Consider the following 21,246-nt stretch of genomic DNA (forward strand, 5'->3'; position numbering starts at 1 on the left):
CAAAAGCTCAAGTAAGAATTCTTGACATCCAAGAGAGAACTCCAGATTGGACTTCTGGGTGTAAATCTCTTCTTGCTTCACACAGGTCATTTCCTTGGTAGGGTCGCAGAAAACCTGAAGAGCTGCAGGGCTTCAAAGACAGGACCTTGCAGTCCAAAGTAGCAAAAGGTGTCTGCATCCTGAACCTCTTTTCATAATTGAGCACTCAAGGTGAGGGTTATTGAGATAAGGGCTTGGTCCCCAAACCACCACAGCATGAATATACTGACTTTCTCTTCTCAACCCTCATGATCCTGGGAAGCAAGCACTTTTCCATTTCCAAATCTCAAACACCCGGAAATAGCCTAAAGAAACAATGAGAGTCAGGCCTCACAGCTAGAGCAGGAGCCCTGGCTAGTGACCCTTCCCCAGCCCAGCGCTTGGCCGTGGCACCCTAGAGTGTGTCTCCACTGTGCTATTTTTCAGAAGAATATGAGGAACACTACTCGGAGGCCAGACTTCTGGGGCAGACCTTTCGCTCTTCTGATGAGGCCCCTGAGCCCACCCCCAACCCAAGGCCCCAGTCTGCCAGGCGTCTGGAGTTTGTATTGATGGTGAGTTGCTTCATCCCCCACCTGGGAGAGCCAGCATGCACCCACTGACAGGAGACCTCCAGCTGCTTACATTACCCACTGGAAGCTGCTCACCTCTGCTCACCAGGAGAGCTACCCTGAGGCCCCACCCAGAAGGGCCCTGCACAGCAGGCGTCTGGCCTGGCGGCCTGTCCACACTTTTCTGCCTCCCAGATGAAGCCTCCAACTACCCAGCCTAAACAGCCACCTTGTGGGCACTGGCTCATCGCCAGGCAGGAGTACACCCTTTCCATCACCTTCTCTCCCAACAGCCTACAAAACGGCAGCTGAGTGAGGATGAAACTACCACCCAGGGTGTGAGGGCCCCGGAGGCCTCCCTGAGCCTGTCTACCACAGCCGACAAGCAAACTGCCTGGAATAGCTTCTTCCCTCCGCCCTTCCTAGAGGAGAAGCGGTGGCCTCAGCCTTGCTCCACACAGTCTGACATTGTGCCCATCAACATCTCTGGTAGAGTTGCTTAGCACCACCTCTGGCTGCTTCCCTTCATCCCTCTACAGGCCATCCTCTTCAATGCACTGGGTGCTGGGGGAGGGAAGTGAGACTTTCTTTGCTGCCAGCTCACCTTGCGCTGTCACAGTCATGGCTCTCGCCAGGGAACGGAGGCATGCAGAAGAGGGGGCTCTGGCTGCTCTTTCTTCACCCCTTCCTGGCACTGCCACCCTAATGAGACCATTTAATAGCAAACTTAATTTTCTTAACAGAAAGCTCGAAAGGCTTATGAATTTGTGTGCTCATCAGAGCATATATGGAAACTTAAAGTTTATGAGTTCTGTTTGGGTCTGGGAAAGACAAGTTCTTGTGCCCAGAGCTGGGTTTGCAGTACACCGACAGGAGTCAAAGCAGGAGAATGGGGTTTGGAGTGCTGGTGGTAACAAGGGAGGATCACACCTGGACACAGACCAAAGGTCTGGTGGCACTTTTGCTGGACATTAGTCTTCTAGCAAGGTGGGCCTCCTCAACTTGTTTGGCAAGTTTTCAAGAAAATAAGTGTTATAAAGGTCCTTTGGCCAAAAAGACCAAAATAAGTGTTATAAAGGTCCTTTGGCCAAAAAGACCAAAAGGGGACCCAGTACAACTTTGAGAGTGGGTAGCATGATGAATTATAGGTAGCCCAGCTGGCTGTGGCTCTGGGGGCATATGGCACACTATACCATGCTCACTATTAATCCATGATCTACCCTCCATCAGCTGTAAGGTAAATAGAAGGAGGGCCAGTCATTTGAGGAGATAGGGCCAGTGACATGATGAAACTATGACCTCAGTAACCTAAAAGGATCAGAGGGGTCCTGTGAGCCAGCGCTAGCCTGTGCTCTGCTGGGAAATGTTGATGAAGATGAGGAGGACAGCTCTGGCCACACATGGCAATGCTCCCTGGATATGGGGTCCTCCACTATCACTGGCATCATTTCAGAAAATCAGAGGCAGGAAATAGAGCCCACAGCCTAGGGAAATATACCAAAAGGAGTGAGGGCTGATGAGGAAAGACTCCAGAAGTGATGTTGAACATTTTGTGTCTAAATGTCTATCTTGGCCAGGCACAGTGGCTCACGCCTGTAATTCCAGCACTTTGGGAGGCTGGCGTGGGTGGATACTTTGAGCTCAGGAATTCAAGATCAGCCCGGACAACATGGTGAAACCCCATCGCTACCAAAAATACAAAAAAATAGCCAGGTGTGGTGGCGCACACCTGTGACCCCAGCTACTTGGGAGGCTAAGGTGGGAGGCTCAGTTGACCCCAGGAGTCATAGGTTGCAATGAACTGAGATTGCACCACTGCACTCCAGCCTGGGTGATAGTGAGACTTTGTCTCTAAATAAACAAATAAATGTCTGTCTTCCTCTCAGTGAGGCTGTCCCTGAGCTTTGCCCACAGAGCCACCTGCTGAGATATCTGTGAATGTATGCGGCTGTGCGGCTGGTGGGGGAGGGTCTGGCTAGCCAGCTGCTGAATGAGAGAAAGGGAGGAGGACCACAGACCTTGCCCCATCACCCTGCCTTGCCCTGACTCTGACCCAAGTATTTTCCAGAACCCAAAGACTGACCTAGCACTTTAAGAGAAATAGAGCTCTAAAAAAATTTTTGATAATATTAAGTAAGGCATATTACTAAGTAAATCTTCCATTTTAATTTTATTAAATTTAAAAACATTATCAAGTCAGTAAACAAACTGAATTAACAGGTATTTTGAAAGTGTCATGTAACTCAGAGGAAACGATAACTATAATTTGTGTCAATAATTTTCCTGAATTGAAAAAATCAGTGCCAGAAAAGAAAAGAGAGAGAGAGAAGGAAATAGAGCTCAATCACTATGCTGTGGGCCAGATTTGGTAAAATGTGACGAGGTGACAGACTATCAGGCATCTTCCTGGATGGTGGAGGGCAGTAGGGCAGCCTCTTGGAGACACTGGCCTCACCTGGCCCATATAAAGGCCTTCTCTGAGAAAAGATCACAGTCAAGCAGCATCTAGTCGCAGCCTGCTGCTCTACACCAGTGGTTCTCACCCCTGACTGTACCTCTGAATAATCACTTGAAGACTTCTAGAAAATGCTTCTATGTGAGCCCTACTCCCAGAGATTTCAGTGTTCTGGGGTGGGGGCCAGGTATTGCAGTTTCAACAGCTGACCAGTGGATTTCAATATGTACCCCAGTGTTGAAAACCACTGCCACTTCCATGCCTGAGAAACCCAGCATGCATGCCCAGGGCCAAATTGGGAAGGATGGGGAAGAAGTGCCACCTGCCTTAGACGCTACTCATGCTCATCACGACTGCCATCATTCCTTCTCTCTACCTTGGGCCAGTTTCCACTATGCTTTAAACAGAAATCAGGATGCACCCAAGTGTCTTTATTTTGGCTACAGGGCAGCAGTTTGATAAACATGCAAGTTTGCGACACTCATTGTTTAACACAGAGACAGCCGTGAACCCCAAGTCCACCCTGAGGCGGAGGCGGACCATTATTGGATTCTCTAACTTTTCCCAGCGAGACCAAGGTGACCCCACCACAGCTGACTCCCCAGTCCATTTCCCTTACCCACTCCCACCAATCCTGCCACTCAGGTCATATTGTGGTGATGGGGAACAGGAATAATTGGGAGGGGGGCCCTCGAATGTCCTGAAAAAGCCAGTATGGTAATTAAGAATAGCTAAGTGCCTCTCATCAAGGGCGGCAACTGAATACGGAGAGTAGGTCTCCCGGGCTAATGAATCCATTACATTGTTTCCCATTATAAATGTAATATAACCAGATATGCCAAATTTAGACAAATAGATGAGGGGAGAGGGATCCTCACCATCATCTTAACAGAACCATTACTACCATTAAGTGAATGCTGGCCAAAGAGCACAGCCCAGGGAGATAGCAGAGGATAAGAGCCCTGGCCTCTGCACTTACTAACCGGAAGACCTTGGCCAAGTTACATAACTTCTCTGAGCCTCAGCTTCTTCATCTATAAAGGGGGGATAATAATACCAACCCAGTGGAATTAGCATGAAGATTAGTGTTATTGTATGTAACTTGCCTACCATGTGCCTGGTACATAGTCAGTGCCCAACAAATGGTGGCTGTTACTACAAATTCTCATAGCAGTAGTAGTCATAATATTACTACTACTAATAATAATGACATGATAGTATTGTTTGTGTGTACGAGAAAACCTTTGGGGATTTGGAACATCCAAACGGTTTCCTCACATCTACAGGTTATCCTCAGCCTTATGTTGCAAAGCCTAAAAGTGACAGGTGCAAACAATGCAACCAGACTCTAAGCTTTGCAGCTTGGTCGTACTCCAGAGTTACTGCTGGAGCCAAAAGTCACACCATGCTGTCCTTAGTTCGAAAGCCTCTGCTCTCATCGCTGAATGGATGAACACTGAGGTCTGTGATAGTTTTATGAGCCTGGGGTGAAAGTATGGGAAAAATGCAAGGTAGTCCCACATGACACTTCAGCTCTAAGGGGAATAATCAAAGCTGGAAAGTATTTGGCAGCCATCTGGACCATTCAAGGGCACCCTGTGATTCACTGTGGGGTGACGGACAAGGACCCAACTTCCCCAGCATCCTCATCTATGGAAGAGAAGAACCAAGGAATTCTGACCAAACTGTTGGCAAAAATGCTTCTTGGCAAAAAGTTGGTGCTGCTGTCTCAAAACAGCTGGTGGGAGATCCCTTGCTGCAGTGCTCATGTTCTGTGTTTCTTTCCTCCAGGTCACAGCCACAGCCCAGCAGGCACTGTGGCCCACTCGACCACCTCCGACATCAGGCCCAGTCACTCAGCTCCGGAAGGGGTTCATGGAAGAGTTGCAGATGGTCAGGACGCTCGGTTCCCAAGCCTTTCCTCGCCAGTACTGAAAACTCCTTCCAGTGAGCCGGACGAACCTCACCAGGCACAGAGTGGCCCAAACCCTCCTGGCATGGAGAGCATGGGAATGGTGTACAGTGTCCCCAGTTCTTGCAATGGACCTACAGAATCAACCTCCACTTCCTGGAAGGGAGATGCTTTTACCTACATGACTCCAAGTGCCACCAGCAAGAACAATCAAGTCAATGAAAGTGGGAAAAATCCTTCCTGTGGGAATTCTTGGGTCTCTGTGAACACAGTCCCACCTCTGGTTCCTAAGGAGGCTGCTACTCTCCTTGTCGCTCGTGATAACCCAGCAGGATGCAGTGGGTCAGCTGGCTACCCTGAGCGCCTTATTCAGCGAAGGCACATGACAGAAAGACCCTCCAAGGTTGGCCTTCTGACCAGTGGGACCTCGAGGCTGGAGACAGGCCCCGGTGGAGCCAGCAGATTCCGGGAGCGGTCACTGTCTGTGCCCACAGACTCAGGCACCGCAGATGTTGACTATGATGAGGAGCAGAAGGCCAGTGAGGCCTGTGCCTTGCCTTTTGCCAGTACGAGCTCTGAGGGCAGTAACAGTGCTGACAACATCGCCTCCCTTAGTGCCCAACAAGAGGCCCAGCACAGAAGGCAGAGGTCCAAGAGTATCTCACTCAGGAAGGCCAAAAAGAAGCCTTCCCCACCCACACGCAGTGTCTCACTAGTCAAAGATGAGCCAGGCCTCTTGCCTGAAGCACTATCCAAGGACCAGAGGCCCAAGAGTCTTTGCCTCTCCTTGGAACACCAAGGACGTCACTCGTGCCACCCAGATGCTCAGGGTCACCCAGCTGTGCCAAACCTCAAAGATCCAGAAGGTACACAATTCTCCCACCACTGGTATCTTACTGACTGGAAGTCTGGTGACACTTACCAATCCCTGTCCAGCTCCAGCACTGCCACCGGCACCACAGTCATTGAGTGCACCCAAGTTCAGGGCAGCTCAGAGTCTCTTGCCTCGCCTTCCACCTCCAGAGCCACTACACCTTCCCAACTCTCCATTGAAGTGGAAGCTAGGGAGATATCCTCCCCAGGAAGGCCCCCGGGACTGATGTCACCCTCCAGTGGCTACTCCAGCCAGTCAGAGACACCAACTCCCACTGTTTCCATGTCCTTGACCATGGGCCACTTACCCCATGCAAGCAGCAGTGTCCGAGTACGTCCAGTGGTACCTGAGAGGAAATCATCGCTACCCCCAATGTCACCAATGGAGAGATTTTCCAAGTCACGGCTATCATTTGACCTACCACTGACCTCTTCACCCAACCTGGATCTGTCTGGGATGAGTATCTCCATCCGAAGCAAAACCAAGGTGAGTCGGCATCACTCAGAGACAAATTTTGGTGCCAAGCTGGCCCAGAAAACTAGTCCCAACCAGCCAATCATGCCTATGGTTACTCAGTCCGACCTACGTTCTGTTCGCCTGAGGTCGGTCAGCAAGTCTGAGCCGGAAGATGACATTGAGAGCCCTGACTGTGCCGAGGAAACCAGAGCAGAAGTCTTCACCTTGCCAGAGAGAAAGATGAAACCTCCCGTAGCTGAGAAGCCTCCAGTGGCCCGAAGGCCTCCAAGCTTGGTTCACAAGCCACCATCTGTCCCCGAGGAGTACCCACTAACTTCGCCAACCTTGGCTATGCCCCCCAGGAGCTCAATTCAACATGCGAGACAACTCCCTCAAGACAGCTACACGGTGGTGCGGAAACCAAAGTCCTCCAGCTTCCCAGATGGCAGAAGCCCTGGGGAGTCAACAGCACTCTCATCTCTTGTTTTCATGCCTTTTGCCAGTTCCTCTGGTGCTTTCTTCTCAGGAACACAGCAGCCTCCCCAGGGAAGTGTGGAGGACGAGGGCCCCAAGGTGAGAGCCTTGCCTGAAAGAATTAGCCTCCAGAGCCAGGAAGAAGCTGAGAAAAAGAAAAGCAAGATTCCACCTCCCGTACCAAAAAAACCCAGCGTGCTGTACCTGCCTCTCACCTCTCCCACAGCTCAAATGGAGGCCTGTGTGTCAGAACCAAGGCTCTCTCTCAGCCCCATCATCACGCTGGAGGAAGACGCCAAGTGTCTCCCAGCTGGCAATGACCTGCAATCACCTGGTCAAAGAATGACTTCAACTCCACAGGCTGACAGTGAAAGGGAGGCAAGCCCTCTGGGTTAGTATACTGTCTGCTGGCTTTTCCCTGCAATCACAGGAGAGATGAGGGTGAGAGTGGAGTGCCAGAGATGGAAGCAGATGCCCCGGAATAATTATCCTGATCTCAAGTCAGTAGTGGGCACCTCTTGAGGGTTTGGCTTACTCTAAATAGGAACCATGTGCCGGCCTTACTGCCCTTGAGATCAAGACTGGCCCAAGGCAGATCTCTAAGGCCCAGTTTAGGCCACTCTCCCCTCTAAACCCTACTTCTGAGATAATGAAATCAAGCTAGGTTCTAGTACCCTAGGACTTCAGCATCCCACCTCCCTAGTCAAGCAGGCATCCTGTCATGGGAACTACTTCTCCACCTTACTGTACAGTACTTTTCATTGGCTGCACTGAACTTAGTTCCCTGCATGGGACTCAGTAGCCCCCCCTCCAGACTGAATTCAAGTGCCATGGCAGGCTTGGAGGCATCTGAAACAATGAAATATGTTGCCACCAGCAGCCTCTGTTTGTGCCTTCCAGAGGAAAGGGAACTCACTTTCTTAGGTGGTTTGAGTTCTTTGGCTCTTCCTGGAACCATAAAACATAATGTGTAACATTTCTCATCCTTTCTTTTTCTGTCTCTTTTTGTTTTCATTGTGGTAAAGTACACATAACATTTACCATCTTGACCATTTTTAAGCGTGCAGTTCATTCCTGTTAAACACATTCACATTGTTGAGCAACCAATCTCCGGAACTCCTTTCATCTTGCAAAACTGAAACTCTGTACCCAGTAAACAACAACTCCTCTTTCCCTCTCCCCGCAGATTCCTCCCTTGCAACCACCATTCTACTTTCTGGCTCTATGAATTTGACTCTGGACACCTCATATAAGTGGAATCATACAGTATTTGTCTTTTTGTGACTGGCTTATTCCACTTAGCTTAATGTTGTCAGGGTTCATCCATGTTTCTCATCTTTTTCTGAGCCCTTAACACCAAAAGTCAAAATCTCATGGCCTTCTGTATGCAGGTTTGGACTTTCAATATAAGTCAATCATGACTAAGCCAATCAAATAAATCAAAGCCATAGGTAGTTGTAGAAAACGCTTCCTCAGACTCCACAGGCTCCCCTCTGAGATTCAGATAGGTCCCACTCTCACCCACCAGGTGAGAGTCACTACTTTAGATCACTCCCAGCTCCTTCATTTAGAGAAATGATACACAGTTTTAAAACAAGAGAATGCTCAGGCCACCTGTTGTAATGACAAAGGCATGAGAGAACAGGAATCCATGCTGAACTTCACCACTCACTCCACCTTGGGCAAATCATTAAGCTTCTGAACTTCATGTTCCTCTTCTGCAAAATGGAGATATTAAAAAATCTCTCTCCACCCTGCTGCTCTCACAGAGTTGCTTTGAACATCAAATGAAATAACATATGAGAATGCACTTTGTCCTATCTATTGTGGTCAAAGTCATTCCTTTTGGTGTTTATATCTAGGGAGCTCTGTGGAACAAGGCACCGAAGAAAAAAGTTTAATCAGTGATAAAACAGCCGAATGGATTGCGGAGGATGATGATGACGTGTTTGTGGCTTCACGCACAACTGAAGATTTATTTACTGTGATACACAGGTCTGCACCAATTTCCTTAATTCTAATTGCAATTGCCTTCCCTCCTTGTACTTAAAGAAAAACTGCTATTCCATTTTGAAATCCTAACTGTAAAAGAAAAAGAAAAAAATTAAAAATGAGAAAAACTGCTGCCTCTAAGCAGCCATTAGAATTGCATCTGGAGGCAAAGTTCAGATACCCATATATGTGAGCACAGTCTCGGGCCTCCCAGCTTAAATTCACTGACATCACTGGGTAAAGTGGAGGAAGGGAGAGGAGAGGAGGACCAGGTGCCGAGTGAGAGGCCCCTCGTCTCCTAGCAACCACTTGGCCTATTGTGGCTCCATCTGCTCTCTCTTAGCTCTGTCTATAGTCAGAGACGTTTAACCCTTAACAGAATTCCTTGGACCAAAAACTCCCATCAAGAGGTGAAGTGGAGCACCAGGCAGCATATCAAAACAGGAACTTAGGCAAGGAGGAACTAGATGGGGACTAGTTATTGGACAGCGTTACAAGGCAGGGGTTCAGTGACAAGAAAACTGGCAAGAGTTTATTATTGGAGCTACAGCACCAGTTCAGAACAGGATCAGTCCCCAGGCTGTCCTGATTCAGAGTCGCTGAGCTACTAGCCTTGACTCCTGAAATTCATCCTTGGTCCCTGAACCTGGGCAGAACTGAGCCTACAGGCACAGGACAAGTGACTCCAGCTGGGGGCATTGAAAGGAATGTGGGGACAGAAAGGTCCAACAAGGGGCTCTGAGGATTTAGAGATGAGAGCGAGAAAAAGCAAGTCAATATGACTGCTTGCAGGGCTGCCGCCTGGATTGTGTCACAGACATGGGGTTCTGTGAAGCATTGGTAAATGTCTGCTGCGTGAACTCACTCAAACCAGACTTCCTCTTATCTAGGTCCAAAAGGAAGCTGCTCGGCTGGAAGGAACCTGGTGAGGCCTCTGTGGGCGGCAGAGCGAGCTCCCACTCACCAATAAAAAACACAGCTGAGTTTCCAATCAGTGAGTCTACCACCACCGCAGGGTCAGGCAGCGGTGCCAACCTAGATGCCGGCAGAAACGACGATTTCAAGGCCTTGCTACAGAAGAAGGGAAGTAAGGCAACTCCAAGGTCTCGTCCCTCAGCAGCTGAACTGCTGAAGACCACTAACCCACTGGCTAGGAGAATTATTGCACAATTTTCAAAAGACTATGAAACCACCGATAACCCCAGTATCTAAGCCCTGGGCTCAACAAGCAGGGTTTACTTACTAAATTTGAGTAGAGAAAGGGGAAGAGAAAGGGTCTTTAAACAGAACCGTGGGAATAACAGCAGAGCCTACATTTCTTTCACATTAACTCATACTCTGGACAGCAGGAGAGAGGCTATTTCATCTAGAGCTAAAGCCATCTGGCACTTAATCATCCTCAGACATTTTTATGTTTTCATACTTATAAGCTTGTCATGACTGACTCCCGAGTTTCTTCTTACTTTCCCCCAGTGGTGTGCACTAACTAAGAAGAAATTTTCAGATGCCAGGGCACGTGTGCCAGTTTTTCAATTCAATGACCCGGCTGCTCCATCCCTGGCTTCTGTCACTGAGGAGTGCAGTGTGAGAGCGTATTGGAGGCTGCCAAACCTGGGGGGCGCAGGGCGCCATTGCTCATTATTCACTTTCCTGGGGAGGCTCTGATGGCTCTGTGTACAAATACAGAAAGACTCTGATGCCTCCTCAACCACAGTTTAGCTTTCCCCTGCACTCACGAGAGGTTTGCAGGGTATACTTATTTCCGCATGGGGTTGATTGGATGGCTTTTGTGGTGCAAAATATGACTGTGACTCCGTCCAGAAACTTAATGCCTTTTTCAGTTTGATTGTCTACACGGAGATCAGGGTGACGAGTTTCAATAAACATATAGATCCCCCCACATTAGCTAGAAAAGACCAGGACTGGGTTGCTTTGAATGAACAAAGCTTGACCGACAAACAAGACAGCCATTTGTTCACTCAGATCTAGCCGAGGTAACTCACAAGTGCACCTTGATATCCTCCATGGGTCTGTCAACAGTGATAGACAGGATCTGTGCCCAGCTCATGCTGCATTCTAAGAACTCTCATTTCATTTGCATATAACATTCATTACAGGAAGTGATTAACTGAAAGAACAGCATCATCAAAGGCGCAAGGAGAATGAAAGTAAGTGCATCTTGCCCCTTACCAGTCAATTCAGATCATGGTTTGTGGTTGGTTTGGTTTTGTTTAAAGGAAGTCTGAATCTGTTCCAAAAACCAAGAACATATAAACTGAAAGGATCTATCCAAAACCTAAAAGGCCGTCTTGCCAGTTGCTATGGCCCACAATGCACACACACACACACACACACACACACACACAAAGGGCTACTTCTTGCCATTTGGGTTCTGCTGTTTGATCAGCTTTCAACTAACATTGCAGGGGGAGAGCATAAGAACCTGGGTAAATGGCATACTGAAAGAGCTTCAGAATAATCATTGTGACCTCACCCCACCCCCACCCCCATGAAGCTCATAGGCACTAACTATGCTTGTCAGCTCAATTTTCTAAGCAGAGCAAGAGCAGTGATTCATTTGATTTTTGTATGCCTGATTTCTGGGAGGTTGGTGGTGGGGGAGACAAAGCATTGAGCAAAGAAAATCTGCTGATCAATGATGGAAAGTTAATTGTCTACCGTCTTCAAGAGGCAAAAAGAACAGTAGAATGAAATCGTAGTGTGCTTCACAAAGAGGGTTCCCTGGCCCCTTCCTACGTCACCCCCCACCCAACAGATTCAATGGTCAACCTCCTGGAGGATGCAGTAAGAGTTCCAGAGATAAACAGATCTCAACTTTGATAGGTCGTATTGCCCAATGAGAAGCTATGTCTTAGCTCAACTGCCCACACTCCAGCTGGACCGAGCAGCTGAAAAAGTACTGAGAAAACTTCTCTCACAAGAGAAGCCCCAGGCCTAGACCCTTTCTTGTTAGAGTTCTGAATCTGAGATTTATGGAAGCAGGCCAGGTCCCCCCAACTCCCTTGCAATGAGTACTTCTTTCCGATTTAGAAAGAAGACACTTAAAATAATAAATAGCTAGGCCCAGTTGCTTTTGAAGGTATTGGAACTACTTGGTGTGAAGGTCTTAACCAAATTCCAAATTTTAGGGATTTTTGCCTGAAATAAAATCAATTCATCCTTGGCCTCAGTTTATATATGAATGCCACATTTGTCTGCTCCAGACTCAGAATTCCAGAAAACAAATATTTTCCTCTGTAGAAAATGAAGTGGTGTTTGTGCTTTTGCTTAGCAAAAGTGAAAGAACACCAGGGTCTGCTCCTTGGGAACCATTATGAGTAGTTAAACTTTAAAGCTGAGTATGGGACTCACATAATATAGGCCTTGCTACTTCTGCTGACTTTTCTGGAAGTTTCTTGTTTACTACTTCTAGTGGGCTTTGCCTTTCCCCTCACCTTGCTACCTCTGGAGGTTTTCCCAAAAGATTCTAAAGCTGAATGCTCAGACATCTTTTTGTTTGTCATTACCTTTAGTCTTGCCTTCCTCTACAATACCCTATATGCCTGGAATTTTTAGCGTGTCTTCTGCATCATCACTGTGCCCCACCCAGTGGTATTCCCATTAGCACAAGAGGATTCAGGGCAGAAATCGTATGGTTAGAGAGAACATTTAAGACTGGAAGTATTCATTTAAATTTTAAACTAATTTTTTGTAACGATGGGGCCTTGCTATGTTGCCCATGCTGGTCTTGGACCCCTGGGCTCAAGCAATCCTCTTGCCTTGGCCTCCCAAAGTGCTGGGATTACAGGGGTAAGCCATCGTGCCTGGCCTCATTTAATATTTTGCAACAGGTAGACGTAGCCCCAAATAAAGAACCAAACTGTAAAACATCTACTAATCATTGATTAACAGAACACCAAGCATCTTCCCCACTCCTAACACTCAACCTCTCTCCTGCCTCTGATTATCATAACACCACTCTCTCTCCCACCCAGGCACTTACCACAATGTTTGCTGCCTTCTGCACCTACTCTGCCACGACTGGAGAAGAGAGGCTGAAAGCCCCTCAGGAAGGCTTACAGAGAACCCACCACTACTACAATTACTAGTACAAATGATAATGATAATAATTTTTGAATGTATAATAGAGAAGAGATTTGAGTGAAATGAAGTTGGCTCTAGAAGGTCAGCTTCCATTTCAAGTCATCCCTACCCCCTTTTCTCCTCCCCATTCCAACCAGTAGCAACAGATGGCTCTGCTAGCCTGACTTTGATCTAGTCACTATCCCCTGGAGAGAAGGTTAATTGGTAACCAAGGATGCTTTGCATTTGGTGGATAGTCAGTACATGTTTGCGAGGGTAGTTATTCTTAGTACAATAGCAAGCTTTGCTAGTGTCTCCTCTCCTTTGCCTGCACAGCTTGGCCTGCCTTAGCTCCCGACTGGGCCTCCCCCCACCCCAGCCCCAGCTTATCTCTCAGCCTCAAATCCCATGAACTGCATCCCTAGACAACAACTCACCCATAAAGGAAGTGAGACAACAGGAAGCAAAATAATTAATGTTAGCATAATGACCACAAACTGACCAGTTGATCTGGATAAATTACCTTGAACGTACAAAGACAGAGGAGATCCTACCAGGCTCTCCTAACAAGCATTGCACCTGACATCCAGTGTAACTATGTAGACAACACAGACCCTATTGCAGTTTTCTCCATACCTGTCAGTCTGAGCAGATCTGTCCACGTACCTGCCGTCTTTCTCATCAATGAACAATTTGGGAAAAAGACGAGTTGATGCTCAGTGCTCTATTCCTCACTCATTCAGCCTTCCATTATCATCAAGTCTGTGACACAATGGTGAGCTTTCGCTTTAATATGATTTGCTCGGGCCAGGACTAGGGTGAGGTGAGCGAGGCGCCTAGGGCACAAAATTCAAAGAGGTGCCCGCTCTCAGGGCCATGCAAGTGCCTTACCCTCGTCCCAGCCCTGTGATTTGCACTCTTTAAAGTAATATCAGTTTATCTTCTTCCTATGAACAAGTATAGTCCTGATTTGGGATGGGCGGTAACTCCCTATCTCTTGTTGCACCAAATATTTTATTGCTATCTATTTTTCCATTGCTATAAGTCTTTGTATGCCTATACATTAAAGAATCTTTAGTAGTGTTAATATTGGAAAACATAGTTGATTTCTAAGTAATCTGCTCCAGGTGGTAAGTTAACACCCATTTCAGCAGGGATGCTCCCAGGGCCAGCCCTTCAACAAAAGAGTGACTGAGTTGAGGTCTGTCACCAGGATCCTCCCTCTCCTCTTTCTGCTCCATTCTCCCCAAACTTCGCTTCCCAGCACCAACTCTCCTCAGTGCCTCCTACTTCGTTCTCCTCCTCTCTAAGAAAAACATGCTCTCAGGAAAGGGATAAGTTCATTTACTTTGAGATTATAAGGCTTAATGCTACCTCTTTTGAGGGTCACTTGCATTTTAACAGGGGGAAAAAGCCTTAAACCAAAGGAATGAGGTTCTACTTGCAGGATGTTAGGCATCTACTAGTTGTAGAAATGTCTTTTTCACCATGGAAAGTCCAAATTCCCTGACGCCTAACTCCAGAATATAGAAAATATCTTAATCACCTGGAATCATTTGAGTTAATAGCTGATGGTCAATTCAATTGTCCTGATACCCAATGCTATTCAATATGGTTACTACCAAGGGACTCTCAGAAATGGCTACTAAAGCCACTGAGAAGGCCTAGATCATTCATACTGTACATTGACATTTTTACATAAATGGAAGTAATACTACTTACCATTTGAGTAAAAGAATACAAGAATTTAAAGAATCTGTGAAAATGTGTCCTGTTTGTGAAAGGTGAAACTGTCCAATCCATGTCCAATGTCAGTCGTCCAGTACTGGTGGTGATTATTAAACTTATTGGAGGTACAACTTTACTGAACACAAGCTTCTGCTTTCCCCACTTCATCTCTGTTATGGGCTATTAGTTCAGCTTCGTGTAAGAATGAGACTATATCTATACCAGAGCCCCCAGTCCTTTCAAAGCCTTTGATGTATTTCAGCAACAAGTGACAAGGATATTAGGGATTTAAAAGGACAAGAGAGTGGGAAAGAGGTATAAGGAAGTGCCTTTGTCAAAAGGCAGCAAAAAGTATGATATAAATGTAATATGAAATAAGCAAAGTTTTAGAATACTTTGAACAGATTTACAGAGGAATACATAGTAAATGGTTATAGACACACATCTGGGGCATTTTTAATAAGGTTGGCAAGAAGAAATTTGCATGAGTAATGAGCAATGTGAAATGGGCATTATACTTTTGCTCATTAAAGCCCAAAATCTAGGTCAATGGTTCTCAAAGTGCAGTTCCAGAAGCAGCAACAGCAGCATCCCTGGAGTGAGTGTGTGTGTGTTTGTGTGTTTGTGTGTGTGTGTGTGTGTGTGTGTGTGTGTGCGTGCATTCCAATGATGTTACTCCTTCAAGCCCCTGAATCACTATAGCCATCACTCTCCAACTGATTCCAACCTTTCCCATTATTTTGGCTCTCATTATAATGACCAGTCTCTGGCCAAGACTTGTATGTTGTCATCTTGGTCAGGCATATGTTTGCTTGGTTTTAAGAAATTGTCAGAATGAGGACTCTCATGTTTTATGGGACTCTGGTGCATATGCTCAAAAAAATAAATAAAAAACAACTTATCATATTGGATCAACTAATTGCTCAACGTGCAAAATCTTTGATTTGACTTAGCCAGCACATCTGGCCTGCTTTGGGTTAAAAAAAAAATGTTTTTTTAACTCACAAATGGAAAAAAGAGAAAGGTGTTAGGTTTGTTCGGCATTGCCAGCTCTTAAATACCTGTCTTCACCATGGTGGCTGTTCTCCAGTAAGGCTCTGGCAGAAGTATATTTGATTTTAGGATTTTTGCCTAAATAGTGGAATCTGATAGCAACGAACTCAAAAACAAAATCTGAACTGGAACAACTAGTTAACCCCTCTCAGCCTCTTTGTAATGCCAAGCTTTATAAACATTTATTCCTTACGTGGTCTTGAGCTTTTTCTAACATCCAATTTTATAAAACGTTATGCATGCAAACGCAGCATTGTGCTCATTGTACAAGTCACCTCAAACTCATTCCTCCCCCATGTGTATGATGGCAAAGAAATATCAATATGTTTTCTACCAAAGTAGAAGGAAAAAAAAAAAGAAATATCAATATGTATGTTCTGAAGTTTCCTGATGAATTGTAAATTACAAACTTTTTCATTAATTTTTAAATGAAATAATGTTTACCCTGGCTAGCAGTTAAAATTTTATTCTTTTTATTATATTTCATTGCTACCTTTTTCTACTGACCCTGAAGCTTACTTTGGGGAATATTTCTTATTTCTAGATTGTTGTATTTATCTTATTTCTATATTTATCTGCAGTCATGGAATGTTAGAGCTGAAAGGGACCAACCTCTCTCATTTCACACATGAGAAAGCTGAGGCCCAGAAAGGTCAAGTAACTTATATACAAGGTCACAGAGTGAGTCAGCGCCCAGCTTCAATTCCAAGTCTCCTGCCCTTAGGCCCAGTGTGGTTTCATTGAAAGCACTACATTTATAGAAGACCCACAGTTGGTTTCTACTTTTATGACACATAGATTTTCCAGGTATTTAAATGAACTAATATATATGCTGTAAGGGAAAATGTTCAAGAGTTCTTTAATTCATTAATCCAAAGACAAATTGGATTTTCAGTTTAGAAACATTCGTTTCTCTCCAAATTCAATATGTGCACCCTACTTAGTACAATGGATGATTTTCCTAAAAATTGTATGAAAAATGAATTTTTTATAGATCAAGTATCATTTTTAGTAGGTAAACTTCCTATGTAAAGGAACCTTCTGGTGATTTCTTTTTGAAAAACCAAGTTTCCTCTTGTCATTGTCGCATAATGTCTCTGCTTTTTGTAATGCAAACTTTTGTATTTGGTGTTTATTTAAAATAGCGTACAACTCAACCAATATTAGCTTTCCCAGAATCTACTTTAACCTTCCGTTCTTAATCTCTATGAGAAATTTTCAGACTGTTAAACGCTCATGATTTATTTAGTTGTGTTCTAGAAATTTCACTTGGCTTGATATTCTTTCAATCCCTGGGCTCAAATTCCATCTCCATCTTATCAAACAGTAACAGAACTCCCGAATCAGTACTAAGCTCTGCATGCAGTCTTTTTTCCAGAACATTCTTTGCATAATCTTCCTTAGTGTGGCTCTCTCTTTAGTTAGGGCCTCCTTCCTTAGTTCGTGTTTACCTTACTATTCTGTGGAATTGCAAGTTGTGCCTCTTTTAGAGTTACACTGATCAAATTGCTTGGCATTTCCATTTATTTTCCATTGTTCCCTTGTTTCTCCTGGATCTCCTCTGGTTTCTCTTTTCGAGCATGCCCAGAGGCTTGATTGATGAGATTTCCCCCATCATCTAAGTGGCAGATTGACAAATTCTGTAAAGGTCAAGACAGTAACTATTTTAGGCTTTGTGGGCTACATATGGTCTCTGTAGCACATTCTTCTTTGTTGCTGCTGTTTGTTCATTAGTTTGTTTCACAACCTTTGGATAACATAAACCATTCTTTTTTTTTTTTTTTTTTTTTTCTTTTTTTGAGATGGAATCTCACTCTGTCACCAGGCTGGAGTGCAGTGGTGTGGTCGCAGCTCACTGCAACCTGCAACCTCCTGCCTCAGCCTCCTGAGTAACTGGGACTACAGGCGCATGCCAACATGCCCAGCTAGTTTTTTTTGTATTTTTAGTAGAAACGGAGTTTCACCATGTTGGCCAGGATGGGCTTGATCTCCTGACCTTGTGATTTGCCTCCTAGGCCTCCCAAAGTGCTGGGATTACAGGCGTGAGCCACCACACCCAGCCAATGTAAACCATTCTTAGCTCATGGGCCATGCAAAGCCTTAGGCTGACCCCTGATTCAGACTGTCTTCTGGCACAAGCATTTCTGTGAAATGCCCCATGTGAAAACTGAGTTGTGCAGCAGCTGATGTGGTTCATTGCCTTCCCATATACTGCATTGTCAGACCAGTCTGACTGCACAGGGGCAGGTGGAGAGGGACTGCATATGCTGATCATTACTCTTCAATAGGGTGTCCTTCGTGAGTGCTCTCTGTCTCTCTCTCTCTTTTTTTTCTCTCTCTCTCTCTCATTACTGACTACCTCAGTGTAGAAACCCTCATTCTTTTCCCCAGACCTATCCTTGTTATCCAATGTGCCTCTGCTTCCCTGGGTTTGGGGTAAACTGGAAGGAGAGAATTTCTGAGTTCTCTTATTTATTTTGTCCCATAACTTCTCCCCCAAATCTGTGGTTGGGGACCCTCACCCTGGTCTACCCTGTCCTGCCTCATACTAATATCACGAGTTAGGGCTGTCATTGAAAAGTCTGTCAGCCCAGGCTATAGGATTCCAGTTCAGCCTATGATTTCCTAGGGAAATTACCAGGTTCCAAAGGCTGGTTTTTAAACCCGGAATATCCATGTATCCATTTCCTAATGTAGTTTGGACTTGCTCTAGACATAGCACTCTGCCCTAGTGAGAAAACCAATGAGGTGCAGAAGGTATTCTGTGCCCACAGTTTTTCCCTGCCTTCTGGACCCTCAGCCCCTAGAGATGGGCTCCTTCAGATTGCCCATGCAACAACACAGCCATGAGACATTCAGCACACCACTTCTTCCTGTTTTCTGAACCTCTATATGGATTCTGTTCTAAAGCTTCTTCATGTCTCTCTCTATCCTGCTCCCATCTCCATCCCTCATGCTTCTTGGGAGTCTGAAGCTCAGATTCATATTTTCACATTTTTTTCGTATAAACACTGGGGGATAAGAATGGATGAGATGTATGTGTCTCTGTGAGTATGGTTTCTCAACCTGGACTGTGAGGGCTAATTCACTAATAAATCACAACACACACACACACACACACACACACACACACACACACACACTGTCCAGCACCCTCATTAGTTCTCTGGTTTAGGTCCAGATCTGATGGGAATGGTCAAGAAGGGGATGGTGGGGGCTCCTCAAGCATTTGCCCTTTCTTGCCTTTTGTACCTTCTTTCCATTGGCAATTCAAAACAGGCTAACATACAGAGGGCTAACACTCTAATTCGATGTGGACTCAGTCACTCAGACCTAGCTCTCAGGCTGCAGCTTTTCCTAGCTGAGCAAATTGCTTCTTAGAATCTTTGCCTTGATTTCTGTCATTTGAGCCCAGGGATCTACCCACTTACTGAAATCTAAATCTTAAAAAATCCAAGGTGCAAGTAATTTTCAGAATTTCCCTATTTAAAAGCATCCGTGAAACAGTTCCTTTATGCCTTCTGTTTAGGATTGCCAGAATTAGGAAGGGAAACCAGGCTTGTGCCTTGGATCCAAAAGCAGCAAAAATACTACACTTGCCAAAAGCAAACTGAGGAATGAGCACTGACCAGTCCTAGTATGCAGTCAGGATGTGGAGTTTTGTTAAGTTAGCCCTTACCAGTTAGTGCTTACTGAGTGCCAACAACACACTTACAAAAATAAGGGAGACAAGAATTTACAGACCAATATCCTAAACTGGAAGGTACAGATGAGACATATCTCCTAGAGTTGAGAATGTGTCCCTGGATAAACATTTCAAGAAGAAGCAGAAAGAAGGAGAGATCATGATCCCCGTCTTTTTAGGATTCCAACACAAAATGGAAGGGAGCCCTCTGTGGGGTGATATTACAAAGGATTTTTCTTGTCTTTCTTTAAAAAAAAAAAAAAAAAGCATTCCTTATTGGCTTGCTACCAGCAATTGAACTGTATTCTTTATATAGCTAGAGATGTTTGTGTCTTCTTAAAATAAACTTTTTCTGTTAAAATCATTTTCTGTGTCACCCTCTGGTTTTCACTGTAGCAATGATACCTTTATTCAGATACTTAGCCCAGTTTGTGAGCATGTTTTACCATCCACACGAGTATGGGGCCCACATATGTTGGATTTGATGCTCATGAACCTCTGAGAGCTCAAAACAGATACGTGCCACACAATATCTTGCAGAAACCTGGCCCACTGAGCTATGGCCCTAAAGGCAGGTAACCCATGTTCTGGGACTTCATTTCAGGGATTCGAGTCCAGCTGTCCATGGAGCCAACAAGGGGGAGTGGGCAGCCATCACCAGGCCCCTGAGGGTAGGAGGCAGCCTTAGCAACTGTCCCCAGGGCATGGCACAAACTCTGTTCTCCAGCTCAGTAACGCCACCCAGCAAGGCAGACCAGAATGAGTCTGGGCTGGGAGCAAAAAATCCCAGACCAAATGTGGTCCAGATCACTTCCATCCCTCTAAAAGGATATGGTCTCATCATTTAGATGGTGACAGCCATATTTGAGAGTCAAATCTCATCAAAAGAAGAAAGGAACTTTATGCTCTGTTCCCAACTGTCCGAGGCCTCTAAGGCTGAGACCCTTGTAGCCAGCATCCCTGTCTACCCAGGCCCGTTACACTACCAGCCTGCCCTTCCAAAAGACAGAACTGGAAATAGCCAGAAAACCTACAAGGGAAGGGAGGGACCAGGGCCACCCCTCAGACAATAGCAGGTATTTAAATTGGAGATAAAGGTCAGAAAAGGAAGGTGGGCCTCATGGCAAGCAGTCCCTTGGTAAAACCCTGAAATTCAGGGTCTGGTGTTCACTCCAGCAGGCTCGGAACTCCTTTGTACCTGTCTTAGTTCATTTTCTGTTGCTATAAGAGAATACCATAGACTGAGTAATTAATTTTTAAAAAAAAGAAATCCACTTATTTCTTACAGTTCTGGAGACTGAAAAGTCCAAGGACATGTTGCTGGCATCTGGACAGGACCTTCTTATTGAGTCATAGCAGAGTGGGGGACGTCACATGGCAAGAGCAAGAGCATGAGCATGCCATCCTAGGTCTTTCTTCCTCTTATAAAGCCACCAGTCCATCATGCCCTACCCCATGACCAGCACACAAATTTCGAAGGACACATTCAAACTGCAGCAGTGCCACAGCACCATGTTGATGAAGCTTTTAAGGGTTGAACTAACCAGACTCACAAAAGACATGTAAAAGGCAGGTCATGGTATATTAATTAACAGAAGAGAGAGTACACCTCTCAAACAAGGTCATAAACAGGAGGACTACAGGCTGAATTGAACTCACATAACATTGTCTAGAGTACACAGTGCTGTCAATCTTTAAAAATTTCGATGGAGCACAGTCTCTCCAATTTACCTCCCACTACTCCGTGTGGCATCAGACCCAACCAGCTTCATTCCCTTATATTATCTGTGAGGTCCCTGAAGGCATTTGAGTTTTCGACCCTTACATTAAGTTGTTGTCACAGGTTGAAGTCTCCAGGAAGCACACTCTTAGATGGAGTTTACTGTGTGGGATGTCTACTAGAAAATGCCCTAGGGATCAACACCTGCAGAAGAGAAAGGAAGG

General features: G+C 45.5%; 1 protein-coding gene across 10 annotated transcripts in view; it reads left to right on the plus strand.

Annotated features, from left to right (window-relative positions):
- The window catches only part of NHSL2 (NHS like 2), a 248,776-nt gene extending 230,820 nt beyond the window's left edge, over positions 1–17,956 (plus strand). For 5 of the 10 annotated variants that reach the window (XM_074391392.1, XM_074391395.1, XM_074391394.1 and 2 more), the window contains 3 exons: positions 4,837–7,152; positions 8,624–8,756; positions 9,644–17,956. In XM_074391392.1, coding sequence (XP_074247493.1) covers positions 4,837–7,152; positions 8,624–8,756; positions 9,644–9,965 — 2,771 coding nt within the window. In that variant the 3' untranslated portion in view covers positions 9,966–17,956. Of the gene's footprint in view, positions 1–465; positions 594–883; positions 1,080–3,491; positions 3,624–4,836; positions 7,158–8,623; positions 8,757–9,643 lie in introns of those variants that run through there. The other 5 variants (XM_010332402.3, XM_074391390.1, XR_012515561.1 and 2 more) reach the window with 4 other exon arrangements.
- The last annotated feature ends 3,290 nt before the right edge of the window (positions 17,957–21,246 follow it).

Source organism: Saimiri boliviensis, chromosome X (assembly GCF_048565385.1).
Source record: "Saimiri boliviensis isolate mSaiBol1 chromosome X, mSaiBol1.pri, whole genome shotgun sequence".
Classification (NCBI taxonomy): domain Eukaryota; kingdom Metazoa; phylum Chordata; class Mammalia; order Primates; family Cebidae; genus Saimiri; species Saimiri boliviensis.